At 48.2% G+C, this 16209-nt stretch overlaps 1 protein-coding gene across 2 annotated transcripts in view; it reads right to left on the bottom strand.

Moving 5' to 3' along the window:
- The window catches only part of LOC149311470 (uncharacterized), a 42459-nt gene extending 27335 nt beyond the window's left edge, over nucleotides 1-15124 (bottom strand). For both annotated transcript variants that reach the window (XM_089531128.1, XM_089531127.1), the window contains exons 1-2: nucleotides 13772-15124; nucleotides 5180-5324 (exon numbers count right to left, since the gene is read on the bottom strand). In XM_089531128.1, the coding sequence (XP_089387254.1) occupies nucleotides 5180-5324; nucleotides 13772-13930 (304 nt within the window). In that variant the 5' untranslated portion in view covers nucleotides 13931-15124. The remainder of the gene's footprint in view (nucleotides 1-5179; nucleotides 5325-13771) is intronic.
- Between the last annotated feature and the right edge of the window lie 1085 nt (nucleotides 15125-16209).

The following is a 16209-nucleotide window of genomic DNA, read 5'->3' as shown; positions in this document are numbered from 1 at the left end:
AATGAGCAGCGGACAAAATAGGGCAGCCAAAATAAGGCTTACATAAATATAGTCATTCCATTTGGGAAATTCACATCAGAGTAAGAACTTTATAGAAGACTATGTACAGTATTAGATCATTACAATTCCTGATCTAGCTGCCCTTTTCTTAGTTCTTTTCATGGGAATGAGAGTGTTATATCTGTTTGACATAGAGAGAACTAGAAGAACCAAAATAATTTCCTCTGTTTTACTAGTCTTGTTGATTTATTATGTTTTTGTTGTTGCTGATTGGTTGAGTTTGTTTTGGCTTTTGGGGTGGGGGGTGGGGGGAGCATTTCCTGAAACTGGCAAAAACAAAAGAAAATCCTTATATTTCAGGTTTTCCTAACAATTTAAGACACTGTATCTCCATTTATAACAAAAAATAAAATGTAAAGGAAGTTTAATTTATAATTATATTCTCAATAAAGTATATATTTAATATATTAAGCATGACAATTGTATTTCAAATGAAGTTATACATAATGCATTTTGTGTGCCTAAATTAATAATAATTAATAATTTGTTTTATTTATATACCGCTATTCCAAAGATCATAGCGGTGAACAGCAAGTAAGCTAATTTGCCCCCAACAGTCTGGGTACTCATTTTAGCGACCTCGGAAGGATGCAAGCCTGAGTCGAGCTTGGGCCCTTTTGCTGGTCTTGAACTCGCAACCTTGTGGTCTTGAGTGAATGGCTGCAGTACAGGCATTTAACCACTGCGCCACCAGGGCTCCTAAAGTATCTATAAGAGTGCTAATCCTGCATTTTTCAATTTTTCTGAAAACACTGGATGCAAATATGGGGGGTGGGGAGCATTTTCCCCTCATGACTTTACAATTCCCAGAAATTTTACATCTCTAGACGTAACTAAGCAACCTAACCAGAAATGTTTACAATTTTTCTTCCAAACTGATGTTTCAGTATGTTCATTTCAGTGATTAAATGTAACATACACAGAGACAACTTCCTATCTGGATTTTAAAAGTGAGAAGAAAACTGAATAGAGGAAAAGGGGGAAAAAGATATATGCAATCAAATGAACTTGCAGGTATTCCTTTAGTTTAGGTGTCGAGACTATGGTTAAAGCGAAAGATTCAGAGAAAAATGGATTTCAGAAGCAATCTGTTGAAAAATCAGGAAGTGGGCAGATAGAACCAGTCAGGTATGTGCAAGAGTAGAGAGGGTGGTATACGGCAGGTAAATAAACAGGACTCTTTGGAGCAACTGAGGTTGGCCAAAATAAAAGAGTGAAGGTCACCAGCAGGAAATCAGAGCTTGAAAAGGTTTAAGTTTTGGATTGCAAATCCAAGAATTCCCTGCGTAGCAAATTCTGAGAATTGTAAAGTTAACTCTCCTAAGCTTTGGACAGAATATGACAGTAGTAGGTTGCATCTACACTGCAGAAATAATCCAGTTTGATACAACTTTAACTGCCATAGCTCAGTGCTAAGGAATTCTGAGAATTGTAGTTTGATGTGGCACCAGAACTCACTGAAATAGAAGGCTAAATGTCTCACAAAATTACAAATCCCAGAATTCCATAGCACTGAGCCATGGCAGTTAAAATAGTGTCAAACTGGATTATTTCTGCAGTGCGGATGCAGCCATAGACAGAAAGATGGGGTTGGGTCAGTGTTAGGGTTGCCATATCCCGCCGGGGGGCGGGACAATCCCGGTTTGGGCGGTGCTGTCCCGGTCCCGGCCCGGTTTGGCGCCCAAACCGGGACGGCCCCGCCCACCGCGGCCACCTCAGGCCCCGCGGCGGCTCCAAGGCCTTGCTGAGGCCTGGGAAGGCTCTCCGCGGTTGGAGCTCCAGCCGCGGAGACGCTCCCTCCCGGGCCCCAGCGAGGCCTTAGAGGCGGCTCCGCGGTCGGAGCTCCGGCCGCGGGGTCCTCAAGGCCTCCACGAGGCCAGGGAGGAGGAGGAGGCCGCTTCCCACCGCGGCGATCGCCGCGATGAGGGGCGGCCCCCGCCTCCTTCCCGGCCTGGGAGCCGGCCGAGGCTTCTTCCCAGGCCGGGAGGAGGAGCAGGCCGCTTCCCACCGCGGCGATCGCCGCGATGAGGAGCAGCCTCCGCCTCTTTCCCGGCCTGGGAGCCGGCCTAGACTCCCTCCCAGGGCGGGAGGAGGAGGAGGAAGCCTGGCACCTCGGCGATCGCCTTGATGCCAGGCTTCCCCCCGCCCTTCTCGGCCTGGGAGCCGGCCTAGGAGCCCTCCCAGGGCGGGAGGAGGAGGAGGAAGCCTGGCACCGTGGCGATCGCCGCGATGCCAGGCTTCCCCCCGCCCTTCTCGGCCTGGGAGCCGGCCTAGGAGCCCTCCCAGGCCGGGAGGAGGAGGAGGAAGCCTGGCACCGTGGCGATCGCCGCGATGCCAGGCTTCCCCCCGCCCTTCTCGGCCTGGGAGCCGGCCTAGGAGCCCTCCCAGGCCGGGAGGAGGAGGAGGAAGCCTGGCACCGTGGCGATCGCCGCGATGCCAGGCTTCCCCCCGCCCTTCTCGGCCTGGGAGCCGGCCTAGGAGCCCTCCCAGGCCGGGAGGAGGAGGAGGAAGCCTGGCACCTCGGCGATCGCCGCGATGCCAGGCTTCCCCCCGCCCTTCTCGGCCTGGGAGCCGGCCTAGGAGCCCTCCCAGGCCGGGAGGAGGAGGAGGAAGCCTGGCACCGTGGCGATCGCCGCGATGCCAGGCTTCCCCCCGCCCTTCTCGGCCTGGGAGCCGGCCTAGGAGCCCTCCCAGGCCGGGAGGAGGAGGAGGAAGCCTGGCACCGTGGCGATCGCCGCGATGCCAGGCTTCCCCCCGCCCTTCTCGGCCTGGGAGCCGGCCTAGGAGCCCTCCCAGGCCGGGAGGAGGAGGAGGAAGCCTGGCACCGTGGCGATCGCCGCGATGCCAGGCTTCCCCCCGCCCTTCTCGGCCTGGGAGCCGGCCTAGGAGCCCTCCCAGGCCGGGAGGAGGAGGAGGAAGCCTGGCACCGTGGCGATCGCCGCGATGCCAGGCTTCCCCCCGCCCTTCTCGGCCTGGGAGCCGGCCTAGGAGCCCTCCCAGGCCGGGAGGAGGAGGAGGAAGCCTGGCACCGTGGCGATCGCCGCGATGCCAGGCTTCCCCCCGCCCTTCTCGGCCTGGGAGCCGGCCTAGGAGCCCTCCCAGGCCGGGAGGAGGAGGAGGAAGCCTGGCACCGTGGCGATCGCCGCGATGCCAGGCTTCCCCCCGCCCTTCTCGGCCTGGGAGCCGGCCTAGGAGCCCTCCCAGGCCGGGAGGAGGAGGAGGAAGCCTGGCACCGTGGCGATCGCCACGGTGCCAAGCTTCCCCGCGCCCCTTCCCGGCCTGGGAGGCGGCCTAGGCGTCCTCCGAAGCCGGGAGGAGGAAGAGGCCACTGGAACCGCGGCGCGATTCCAAGCGGCCCCTGTTCCTCCTCCCGACTTGGGAGAGAGCCTAGGCGTCCTCCGAAGCCGGGAGGAGGAGGACAGGGTTTGAAAATGTAGGACTTTTTTTTTAATTTCCTAGCCAGGAAATTAAAAAAAAAAAAGTCCTACATTTTCAAACCTGGTCCTACATTTGTCCCGGTTTGGAGGTCCTCCATGATGGCAACCCTAGTCAGTGTGGAGTTGTTGAAAGGATTAAAATTGATGCTGGACACAGAAGATATGGAAATAGAATATTTGAGAAGTAGTGTTATGTTTGTTGAGTAAGAGAGAGGGGTTGACTTTGGCATATATATCTCAGGGCCTGAACAGAGAGGCCAAAATAAAGCTGCTTCAGGTCACTTTGGAGGTATGCTGTTTAAATGATGCATGCACTTTGGAGGTATGCTGTTTAAATGATGCATGCATCCTAAGAGGCTGGAAGCCACACCAAAGCCACGCTCCAGTCCAAAGTGACCTGAAGCAGCTTTATTTTGGCCTGTCTGTTCGGGCCCTCACTTTGCTAAAACGAAAGCCAAAGAGAGGGTTGCAGTCAATGTGGAAAGAAGCCAACCAAAGCATGGACTAAGGGAGAGGAAACCAAGAATACAGTCATTTCACGTATTGTTTTATCTCCCCAAACAGACAATGGAACAGTTACAAAAACTACTGAATATCTTACACTCTAGTTTACATTTCACAAAAAGGTGCAGCCCTTCCTTGTATATCTAATCATCAAAAAGACTGTATGAAAACATCAGTTTGGAAGAATGTTGTGAAAATTTCTGGTCAGACTGCATGTGATCACCATAAGCTGAAAAACTGAGTGCTACCATTCAGGATGGAACATAAGGGGTTTGGGGTCATTTATCGTCTCCCTGACTTTTTATATATTCGGCCTCTTCATTGGGAGGTGTCCAGACCTATGCACCAGCCCATTAGGCAAACACCAGGCAGTAATCACTCCCCTGAGAAGGCCATGGCTACCCAAGAAACATAAACCTGCCATGCTAATCCCTCCCCTTCCCACTCTGTAATGCTAGCATAATATCACTATGCCTAGCAAGGGCCCACATCAATGTGGTGAGGCATAGAAATGCACAACATGACAGCTGTAGATAAAAAAAATGTACTACACATTACATAGCAGGAAGAAAGAAAATACAATATGGAACAGTTCCTTTTAACCTGGTTTTCATAATAACCTCATTTGGATGTAAGACTAAACCAGTAACCTAAGATCAAGTCTATATGAGTCTTGAGTTCATGCATTTTCCCTTCTGTCATGGCTAGAAGGATCCAGGTAAGTTTGGGATTTTTCTTCTTCTGTTATGAATTACTGTAAATGAAACTTAAGAAAACATCTGAACTAAACCAAGTTGAAACTGTGGGGCATGAACCTGAGTGGTTTTAGTAAAATACAAATTATAGTTTAGGTAAAACACAACACTAAACTTTTGGTAGAAATGTAAGAAGCAGCTACAAATCTCCTCATATCTACCGCAGGGAAGGAGAGATAAAGGCGTAGATCGGTGTTTGCAACAGACCCATTCTCATCATGTTGTACCATGAGTGCATGCAAACAGAGCCATTCAGCTCTAGCACCAAAAGAAATCCTTAGAATGAATTTAAAACATATTACAAAACAAAAAGTTTTCCATATACATCAACTTCTTTCGGGTATAGAGTGAAGACTTCTTTAAACACACACACACACACACAATATTTCATTCTTTTCTTTTTTAAACTTGTCACATACTTACCTATACCATCCGGTAGCACCTCAAGAAGATTTTGAGAGATGAGTAGGTCAGTTAAAGACGTCAGGCCGCTTATCTCTTCAGGTAGTCTTTCCAGTTTGTTTTCAGAGATATCCAAACATAGCAGGTTTTTCAGGCTTCCTATTTCCTACAGAGCAAAAATCTAAGTCATGTCTCAACATACAAAAGCCAGAGATCTGACAACTGTCTTATTACAACATTCTTAAGAGCAAAGGACTATCATTCCTCTATGACAGAAAACAACCTATTTCTGATGATATCACAAGTGAGTCAGCAACAAAGTCTGTGTGTGAAATGCCTAACGTGTGCTAACAGCCCAGGTTAATTTGTTGTTCTCAAAGTTATGGGTGCAACCCATTCATTCATTGAAAAGCAACACCCAATTCTAAGTGCTAAATCAAGGTCAAAGGGCTAAATAATGAGGAACCCAGGTAAATGAAGACAACCTCCCCTTTCAACTGAGACCTAAGCAAATTCGTCCTTGCTGAATCATGCTTCAGGACTAGTATATGATTTTGCATCTTGCATTTCTTGAAAAGCAAAGGATTTCTAATGAAGCAGTATTTTAATCTTAGTTAGTTAATCTTGTCAAATTATATATGAAGAACTGCCATTGTACAATCAAATTATATTTATACTGTATCTCTAGATTACAGTTAGAAGAAGACAAAGATCCTTAAGTATAATTCTAAAATGAACACAAATTATTTTTAATATTGTTCACACACAAGCACATTCTCACCATAAATTCACACCTACACAAATTCTGTCATCATGGATCATCTCTTCAGTCATCAAAACACACAACACTGTTGAATCAACACAGCTGAAAGGATGGTGGAAAGCAGACATTTCAAAGCTCACTCCTGTTTAGTATGTCTCATCCTCTTTTCAGCTTCCAAACAACTGACTGTGCAGAGAAACACTCCTTCATACAGTTAAATAGTTAAGTGCTTGAGACTGAAGAAAATGGGTTTCTTTACAGTACTCTCCCAACTTCCAGTGTAAGAAACCCCTGCAGATGAGCCCTTTATTCTTTTCCTGTCAAATCTCTATTTTTGATCATCTGCATAAACATAATAATAATAAAATAATAATAATAATAAACAGAAGTTGTAAATACCTTGACTAAACAAGATTGGAAACAAAGTCAGGAGGGCTATATGGAAGGTTTTAATACTGATGATTATGTGCCATTTAACTCCTCTCTCCCCATCCCAAATGCTGAGAGTAAGGGCAATCTCTTAGGACTGCTCCATACATATAATTTCAACACAAAGGTCCAAAACACTCTGCAGAAATAAATCCAGTTGGAGACCGCTTTAACTGCCCTGGTTTAGGGCTAGGGAGCCCTGGGAATTGTAGTTTATTGTGGAACCAGAGCTCTCTGACAGAGAAGGTAAAATGTCTCACAAAACACAGTTCCCAGAATTCCCTAGCACTGAGCCAGGGCAGTTAAAGCAGCCTCAAATTGGATTATTTCTGCAGTGTGTTTGGACTAAAATTACAAGACAAATTTTGTGGGGGGATTATTATGCACATGCCAAAATGACAGAAGTACAACCCTTGAGGTTACCTCCAACTCTACAGTTCAATGATTTTATGAAAGGTGGTCTTATCCACAGCCTTATGGCAGCACTGCTAAATTTACAGCGCTTCATAAATAAAGGTTAATAATAATAATAATAATAATAATAATAATAATAATAAAGTGAGGAGGGGGGAAGCAGCAAATGCTTGAAGAGTGGCAAAGCAGCAGGAGTGATGGGAAAATCCATCCGTGCAAGACCCATTCTATTGCCCTGCAAGTGATGTTGTGCCCCTGCCCCTTCATCACATCCTTCTTCTGTCACACAGGGCCAGGGCATGAAGTAGAAATGCATGCCACTCCAATATAAATCAGTAGAGAGTCTGTGACCAAAGAACCCACTGTTCAGTTCAAATCAATGGGAGAGGAATTCAATTTTTCACATGTCGTTGCCTTTATTAAAGGTAAGGATTTCCTTTTGACAAGTTTGTCTAGTGGGTTCCAACTGGGGTGATGCTCATCTCTGTTACTGATCCAGAGAGGCAGCATTGTCAGAGACTACTCTGTGGGTCATGTGGCCAGACTGACTGCACACGACACTGTTATCTTCCCACTGAAGTGGCACCTATTTATCCCACTGCACTTCTGCATGCTTTCGAACTACTTGCTGGGACTAATGATGGGAGCTCACTCCGTCACACGGCACTTGGGTCTCAAAATTGCTAACCCATTGACCTTGCGATCATCTGAATCAGCGTCTTAACCACTAAGCCATTGCGTCCTTTTATTACCCTGGGATTATTAGATCATAAAGCCGTAGGTGTGGAAATTATACCAGCTGTGGCTTCAACAATCTAGAACTCAGATCCTAATGCTCCTCCCCACCCTCTCACCTGTCCCCATCAAATAGTCCCTCTGATCTCCAGGCCCTTGCTCTAATCCTGTTTCTTTCTCTTGTATTGGCAACCACCTGCATTTCCCCGACACTCTTGATTCCCTGGTCTCAGCCTGCTTTGCTCCAAGTCTACAGCCACCTTATCAACTGCTCTTGAGCAAACACTCTGGAACGCCTCTCCCTGCCATGCCACCACACACTGCTCTTCCTCATCCGTAAGGTTTCTTCAGCCACACCTTGCCTCAGTAACCTTCCTCCTCTGCCCTTTTCCTCAAGCTTCATATTCCACCTACGCTTTCCTTCAGATTCCTGTTACTGCTGTGACATTTCCGGACTTTCCATCTTCCTTGTCTTTGGGCAATTTGCCACTGAGCTGGGGACGCAACCTCTCAGTTCTCCATTATCGCCTGCGTGGGACTTCCCAGCAGCCCTACCAGTCACTTTTCCTTCCCTCCCAGAAAGCGCACTACAAACTGCTTTGTTTCCGAAGCAGCTGAATATTCAGTACTACCACAGGATTCAGATTCACCATCACAGGAGCAATACATCGTAGATATGTGGACACATAGTTTAAGAAAAAGGAAGTAACTGCAATAAGGAAAACCATTAGTGGTGGGAGGAGGCAGACTTGAGGTCATGAAGAATGTTTTGTGGCCACACGTTCGTTCACATCTAAAGACCAGCTTGAGAATCGCTGGTATGATTAGTGAAGCAACACACAGGGACACAACTGTGGCGTCTAATGTTCGCCTATATTGTTCGTATATATGCAGGCAATACACCAGACTTCCCCTGTTATGTCAGGAAGGAATGGATAGGCTATTTGACCTGGGACCCAGTCAATATGAGTTTGCGTGCCTTGTTCCATTTGTACCATGTGCACATTTTAAAATCTAAACTCTGTGGAAATGCTTGTAAACAGTGTTTACAATAGTCTTTGCATCAGGGGAGAATTACTCACACACTAGTTCTCTCTCACAATGCAAATCCAAGTCATGCATATTCATGGATGCATGGGACGGTGTGATCAACAGATACAACTGGCGACAACAGTAAGCAACTTGTGTGACCCTTGTGACTGGACACTGCAGCACTCATCATCACAGGATGAGCCAGATCCACAAATACACTGATGATGATTGTCTTAGGACTACTGTTCAGGATTACTATAAGTTGCAAAACTCCAGAGAAGTTGCAAAACTGACTCTTCGGATGGTCCATACGCTCATGCTGAATAACCAGACAGACTGCCGAACAACAGCAAAATGCTACATACCTCACTTTTTACGTCTTGCTTTTCTGCCAAACAAATGGCCCTCACAGCAGCAAAGGGTAATTAAATCCAAATAAAACCAACACAATTAAAATATGTTTTAAAATGAAATACACCATTAGTAATACATAATAACAGAACAAATAGTTGCCAACCAGTTAAAACTCCTTCGAGCCAAACAGAAGCAGAGCTTCAATACCAGAACTTGGTCGGAAAAGAAAACAAGGAGCAGTGAGGGAACCTGGTCTCAGTTGTAAAGCAGTTCCACACCGGACAAGTTTCAAAATACGGTATAAGCAAGCTTCATATGGGAGAATATTGTCCTTCAGGGCTGCACCCACACTGCAGAAATAATCCAGGATGACACTGCTTTCAACTGCCATTGGGCTCCATGCTATGGAATCCTGGGAATTGTTGTTTCTCTCTGACAGAGACGGCTAAATAGCTCCACAAAAATACAGATCCTGGAATTCCACAGCATTGAGTCATGGAAGTGAAAGTGGTGTCCAACTGGATTAATTCTGCAGCGCGGATGCAACCAGATCAAAGTTTAGAAAAGTTGATTTTGGACGATAACTTCCTTTCGGGGCCCACTGACTGCACCTAAAGATAATGTGATTGTGGTAACTACAACTTCCACAGTAGCTCAGCCAGTGTAGCCAGCTGAGACATTTTGAGACACGAAATTGTCCCCAAGCCTGGTTCCTAGTATCCCCCTATAACTATTGAGTGGTTCAAAAAGAATAGTGCAAAAGTAAAGCTGTTCATATTTAGTTTTGCACCATTCTTTTTGAATATATAGTATGCAAAGGGATCTTGCAGCCCCTTTTGAAACTAACTGAGAGATAGAAGTGCTACCAACTTCTCCATCTTCCACTTAGTCTCAAAGGTACTGCGAGATCCCTTGGTATACTGATTTTCCAAATTTAATACGGCCATGTCTTTAAATTCTACCTGTATATGGGTTGCTCAAGTTGACACTGTGTAAACCTGTGGTTGGCTGTCGCCAGCCCTGGAGCCTTTTAGTTTGTCTTTTTTTTCTTTTCTGGCTTTTATTTAAAACCAAAAAACAAAACAGCAAGCAACTGGTTTGTCACATGAATGGAAAAGCAGGTCTTGCAAGACTTGAGACTTGGGGCTGTTGGCAGGCAGGCTGGCGCCAAGGTGGAGGCAGATGTTTTTTCGGTCCCTTCTCCCTCCCTCACCTAACTGCTTGCCTCCATCCCTAAGTTGCCAAATGGGCGAGGGAATGGGGATACTGGGATTGCCACCGAAACCTGCACATGGAAGGGGGCATCTTGAGAGCTGCAAGCAAGGCACAGATCTGAGCACGCTCTTGACAGGGTGACTGGGCCTCCTTTTCCAGGACGTGTCCTACATTTCAAGCCTTGTGTCCAGGAAGAGTTCCAAAATGTCCCCCATTTTGAGCATGGCTAAGAAGCATGAATTTATATTTATAGGAGTGTTTTTAGCTTTTTATTTGGTAACGCCCTACTTTTTTTTTCTTGACTGTCCTACGTTTTGAGGTGCTTTGTCCTACTTTGCGGTTAGGACATGGCTCTTATGCAGATTTGATTTGATTTGAATTGCCAAGAGTTGGAGAATAAGCAGCCTGGCTAACAGACAGAGCCAGAAAGTCTCCATTCACTGGCCATTCATTCACCCACCACCGTTCCCTATTCAAAAGTTTTGCAAAGCCACACTGCCTTCCTCAATCAGGGTGTGTCTACAGTGTAGAAATGATGCCGTTTGAAACCACTTTAAGTGCTGTACCTCCGTCCTATGGTACCCTAGGATTTATAGTTTTATAAGGTCTTTCGCCTTCTCTGCCAAAGAGTGCTAGTGCCTCCCAAAACTACAAATCCCAGGATTCCATAGGACGGAGCCGTGCCAGCGAAGGAAGTGTCAAACTACATTATAGTCATGTATTTAAGTTGCATCTCCACTGCAGAAATAGTCCAGTTTGACACCACTTTAACTGCCATGGCTCCATCCTATGAAATCTGGGAACAGTCATCCTTCTCTGTCAGAGAGCTTAGGTGATACAATAATAATAATAATAATAATAATGATAAGAATATCAATAATAATGATGATGGTAATAATAAATTTTATTGCTTTCCCACCTCCCCTCAGGAATTCCTTCCCAGGATTCCATAGCAGCAAGCCATAGCAATTAAAGTGGTGTCGAAGTGGATTATTTCTGCGGTGTCGATGCAGCCATAGTGTAAAGTGGTAGAGCAATGATTCCCAATAATACATTTGTCCCTCCATAGGGTTAGGGGCAGAAGACCCCAGTGAATGTGGGAAAACCGCATATGACAAAAAACGCCAAGTTTTAACCTGAGAGGACACCTCTCTAGGGATCTCTAGGTCCAACTCCAGGGCAACTCTGTGGCCAACATTTGCCAGACACTGACCATATAACTGCGCTGGAGGAGCTACAAAGGCCTAGTAGAGTGTCCTCTCTAGGGATCTCTAGGTCCAACTCCAGGGCAACTCTGTGGCCAACATTTGCCAGACACTGACCATATAACTGCGCTGGAGGAGCTACAAAGGCCTAGTAGAGTGTCCTCTCTAGGGATCTCTAGGTCCAACTCCAGGGCAACTCTGTGGCCAACATTTGCCAGACACTGACCATATAACTGCGCTGGAGGAGCTACAAAGGCCTAGTAGAGTGTCCTCTCTAGGGATCTCTAGGTCCAACTCCAGGGCAACTCTGTGGCCAACATTTGCCAGACACTGACCATATAACTGCGCTGGAGGAGCTACAAAGGCCTAGTAGAGTGTCCTCTCTAGGGATCTCTAGGTCCAACTCCAGGGCAACTCTGTGGCCAACATTTGCCAGACACTGACCATATAACTGCGCTGGAGGAGCTACAAAGGCCTAGTAGAGTGTCCTCTCTAGGGATCTCTAGGTCCAACTCCAGGGCAACTCTGTGGCCAACATTTGCCAGACACTGACCATATAACTGCGCTGGAGGAGCTACAAAGGCCTAGTAGAGTGTCCTCTCTAGGGATCTCTAGGTCCAACTCCAGGGCAACTCTGTGGCCAACATTTGCCAGACACTGACCATATAACTGCGCTGGAGGAGCTACAAAGGCCTAGTAGAGTGTCCTCTCTAGGGATCTCTAGGTCCAACTCCAGGGCAACTCTGTGGCCAACATTTGCCAGACACTGACCATATAACTGCGCTGGAGGAGCTACAAAGGCCTAGTAGAGTGTCCTCTCTAGGGATCTCTAGGTCCAACTCCAGGGCAACTCTGTGGCCAACATTTGCCAGACACTGACCATATAACTGCGCTGGAGGAGCTACAAAGGCCTAGTAGAGTGTCCTCTCTAGGGATCTCTAGGTCCAACTCCAGGGCAACTCTGTGGCCAACATTTGCCAGACACTGACCATATAACTGCGCTGGAGGAGCTACAAAGGCCTAGTAGAGTGTCCTCTCTAGGGATCTCTAGGTCCAACTCCAGGGCAACTCTGTGGCCAACATTTGCCAGACACTGACCATATAACTGCGCTGGAGGAGCTACAAAGGCCTAGTAGAGTGTCCTCTCTAGGGATCTCTAGGTCCAACTCCAGGGCAACTCTGTGGCCAACATTTGCCAGACACTGACCATATAACTGCGCTGGAGGAGCTACAAAGGCCTAGTAGAGTGTCCTCTCTAGGGATCTCTAGGTCCAACTCCAGGGCAACTCTGTGGCCAACATTTGCCAGACACTGACCATATAACTGCGCTGGAGGAGCTACAAAGGCCTAGTAGAGTGTCCTCTCTAGCAATCTCTAGGTCCTTCAGGGCAACCTTGAGTTAAAGTTGGCCATAGAGTTGCACTGGAGGACCTAGATATTCCTAGAGAGAACACATTAATCAAATCTGCAAGTGTCAAAGCTGCAAATGTGGAGGGATGAGTATAATATCAACAACAACAACAACAACAACATCCAGGTTTTTTGGACTACAGCTCCCAGAAGCCTCTGCCACCTTGGCCAATAGCCTTGGATTCTGGGAAATGGAGTCCAAAACTACCTGGAAGAGCACTGTTTTGGGGAATCACAGGTGTAGATCAATGGTTCTCAACCTTTTGGTCCTCCATTTCTTTTGGACTTCAGCTCCCAGAATCCTTGACTGTTGTGTAAATTGGCTGGGGTTTCTGGGATGTGATGCACCCTCAGAGGATGGGAATGTCTCTTTCTTTCTCCCCCCCTCCACCCTCATAATGGTTGCGCCCATTCAGGTGAGGAGTTATCCCAAAGTGGGACAAACCATCTCTAAAAGAGGGGGGTGGTCCAGCCAAGTCCTATTGACCCAGCCATGTTGTGGCAACCAAGTTCACTCAGGAAGGCGCTGAGGATGGGGGGTCTCTTTCTTTCTGCCCCCTATTCCTATAATGGTTCCGCCCACTCAGGTGAAGTTATCCCAAAGCGGGACAAACCATCTCTAAAAGAGGGGGGTGGTCCAGCCAAGTCCTGTTGACCCAGGAAGGGGCTGAGGGAGAGGGGTCTTCCTCCCCCGTATTCCTATAATGGTTCCGCCCACTCAGGTGAGGAGTTATCCCAAAGCGGGACAAACCATCTCTAAAAAGGGGGGGGTCCGGCCAAGTCCTGTTGACCCAGGAAGGGGCTGAGGGAGAGGGGTCTTCCTCCCCCGTATTCCTATAATGGTTCCGCCCACTCAGGTGAGGAGTTATCCCAAAGCGGGACAAACCATCTCTAAAAAGGGGGGGGTCCGGCCAAGTCCTGTTGACCCAGGAAGGGGCTGAGGGAGAGGGGTCTTCCTCCCCCGTATTCCTATAATGGTCCCGCCCACTCAGGTGCGGAGTTATCCCAAAGCGGGGCAAACCATCTCTAAAAGAGGGGTCCGGCCAAGAGGCTGACCTTGGGGAGCTCTCTGAGCTGGTTGGCGTCGAGCAGGAGCTCCTCGAGGCTGCGGCTGTAGCGGTAGATGTCGTCGGGGACGGCGGCCAGGGAGCAGTGGCGCTTGTCGATCAGCTCCACATGACGGTTGCACCGCCAGAGAGGGATGCAGTGGAACATCGCCGGCGACGGGGAGAGGGAGAGGGGGTCCCCCGTTCCCTCACACGGCCAGCCTGGCCCCGCTCTCCTGGCGCACACACACACACACACACACACACTCACACTCTTCTCCCTCCCTCTGTGTCTGTGTGACAGAGAGAGAGAGAGTGGTGCTTTCTTTCTCTGACACACACACTTCTTTCTCTCTGTGTCTGTTGGCCTACCTCTCTCTCTCTCTCACACACAGACACAATTGTGTGTCTCTCTCTCACACACAAAACAGTTGTGTGAGTGTGAGAGACCAGGCTGTCTCTTCTCTTCCTCTCTCACAACACACAACAGACTTGCGTGTATATGAGAGAGAGAGAGAGACCAGGCTGTCTCTTCTCTTCCTCTCTCACAACACACAACAGACTTGCGTGTATATGAGAGAGAGAGAGAGAGAGAGAGAGAGAGAGAGACCAGGCTGTCTCTTTTTTGTCTCACACGCGCGCACACAACACACTTGTGGGAGCGTTGCGTGTCTCTCTTTCTCACACAACACACAAAACGCACACTTTTCTCTCTCTGTAAGAAAGACCTCGCCTCTCTCTCACACATACACACGCAGAGAAACACACGCACAAGTGTGTGTCTCACGCACAGACAACACACTTGTGTGTGAGAGAAGCAAGAGAGAGAGAGAGACACACACAAAACACACACAATGGTGTGTCTCACGCACGAACAACTCTCGTGTGTGTTGTGTGCGAGTGTGCGTCTGTCTCACACAGAACACACACTTCCCTATCTCTCACACACAAACACACTGGGGGATAACCCCAGCTCACTGTCTCTTTCTCTCTCTCACACACACACACACACTCTTCTCTTTCTTTGTCTATGTTGCCCTCTCTTTCTCTCTCTCTCACACTCCTCTCTTTCTTTCGTGTGTGTCCTGCTCAATCCCGCCCCTTGGCCGACAGAGCTCTCCTCTCCTCCTCCTCCTCCTCCTCCTCCTCCTCTTCTTCTTTCAGGGCGCCTTTGCTCCTCTCTCTCTGTGTCTCTCTCTTTCCTCCAAGTTCCCTAAGAGGAGGAGGAGGAGGAGGAGGAGGGGAGGTTTGAGGGGGGCTGATGAAGGCTCCTCCTCCTCCTCCTCCTTCTCCTTCTTTCCTGGGACAAGAGCCCTTCTCCCTTTCTCCGCTCAGGGTCTGCACTTCCCAAAACAACCGAAAGGGGGAGCAACTGGGCGCCAGGGAGGGAGGGAGGGAGGGAGAAGGGGCGTGGCTTCTCCTCCTCGCTCCCTCCCTCCCTCCTCCTTTTTCTTTCTTCTCCTCCTCTTCCTCCCCCTCCCTTCGAGTGAGCCCCTATTGGCTCCCCGCCGTCCAATCAGCGCCTCCGAAGCCGCCTCGCTCGGCCACCTTTTCTTTGCCACGCCCACCTCCTCTTCTCTTCTCCTCCTTCTTCTCCTGGGTCCTATCTTCCCCCTCTGCAACAAGGCTGTCTGTGCGCCCTTTTCTGCTTCCATCCTTAATCTGGTCCAATAGAGGTAGAAGCGCCTCTTGGGGAAGTAGTCTGGCTGGGGAAACCCTGGCTGCCCCACTTCCCCTCTCTTCCCCTCCCAGGCGAGACTGCAAGACCCCTTTGGCACGCCTCTTTCGCCAATGCAAACAAAATGCACAGTTGCACTTGTTGCAAGCTTTCGAAGCTCCATGGGCTTCTTCATCAAAGAGGAGAAAGGAAAAGGAAACACTGTCTGACAGGAAGGCAAAGGCAGACCCTCCTCTGAACAATGCTGCCAAGCAAGGGCTGGAACAGAGAGGCCAGAATAAAGCTGCTGTTTAAACGATGCATGTGTCCAAAGAGGCTGGAAGTTGCACCAAAGCCATGCTCTAGGCTTAAGGACTGGAGCACACCTTTAGCGCAGCATCTGGCCTCTTAAAATGCATACCTCCAAAGTGACCCAAAGCAGCTTTATTTTGGCCTGCCTGTTCCGGCCCTAATCCCAGAATAGGTTTGCCTTAGGATCGTCATAAGCCGGAAATGACAAGGCATGCAGCAGCAACACAAGCATAGTAAATAAACAATTGTTTAAGTCAATTACTAGAGGACTAACTTTCCCAGAAAACTCCGATCCTTTGCAACTATAATTTGCATCTGCCTCTTCATAGTATTCTTTAGCCAACACACATTGTGTCACACAGCGGGCAAACTGAACAGGTCCAATCTAATGATTGCTTATAAGGGAAGCAATTGCCTGGATAGAAGCTCCGTCCTCAAGCACAGCCTGTGGCCATTTGGAGCAAGGGGCCTTGAAACCC

Source organism: Sceloporus occidentalis, unplaced genomic scaffold (assembly GCF_023333645.1).
Source record: "Sceloporus occidentalis isolate IW3139 unplaced genomic scaffold, rSceOcc1.0.p SCAF_6, whole genome shotgun sequence".
NCBI classification, from domain to species: domain Eukaryota; kingdom Metazoa; phylum Chordata; class Lepidosauria; order Squamata; family Phrynosomatidae; genus Sceloporus; species Sceloporus occidentalis.
The sequence above is the reverse complement of the archived record's forward strand: the minus strand, read 5'-3'. Positions and strand labels throughout refer to the sequence as shown.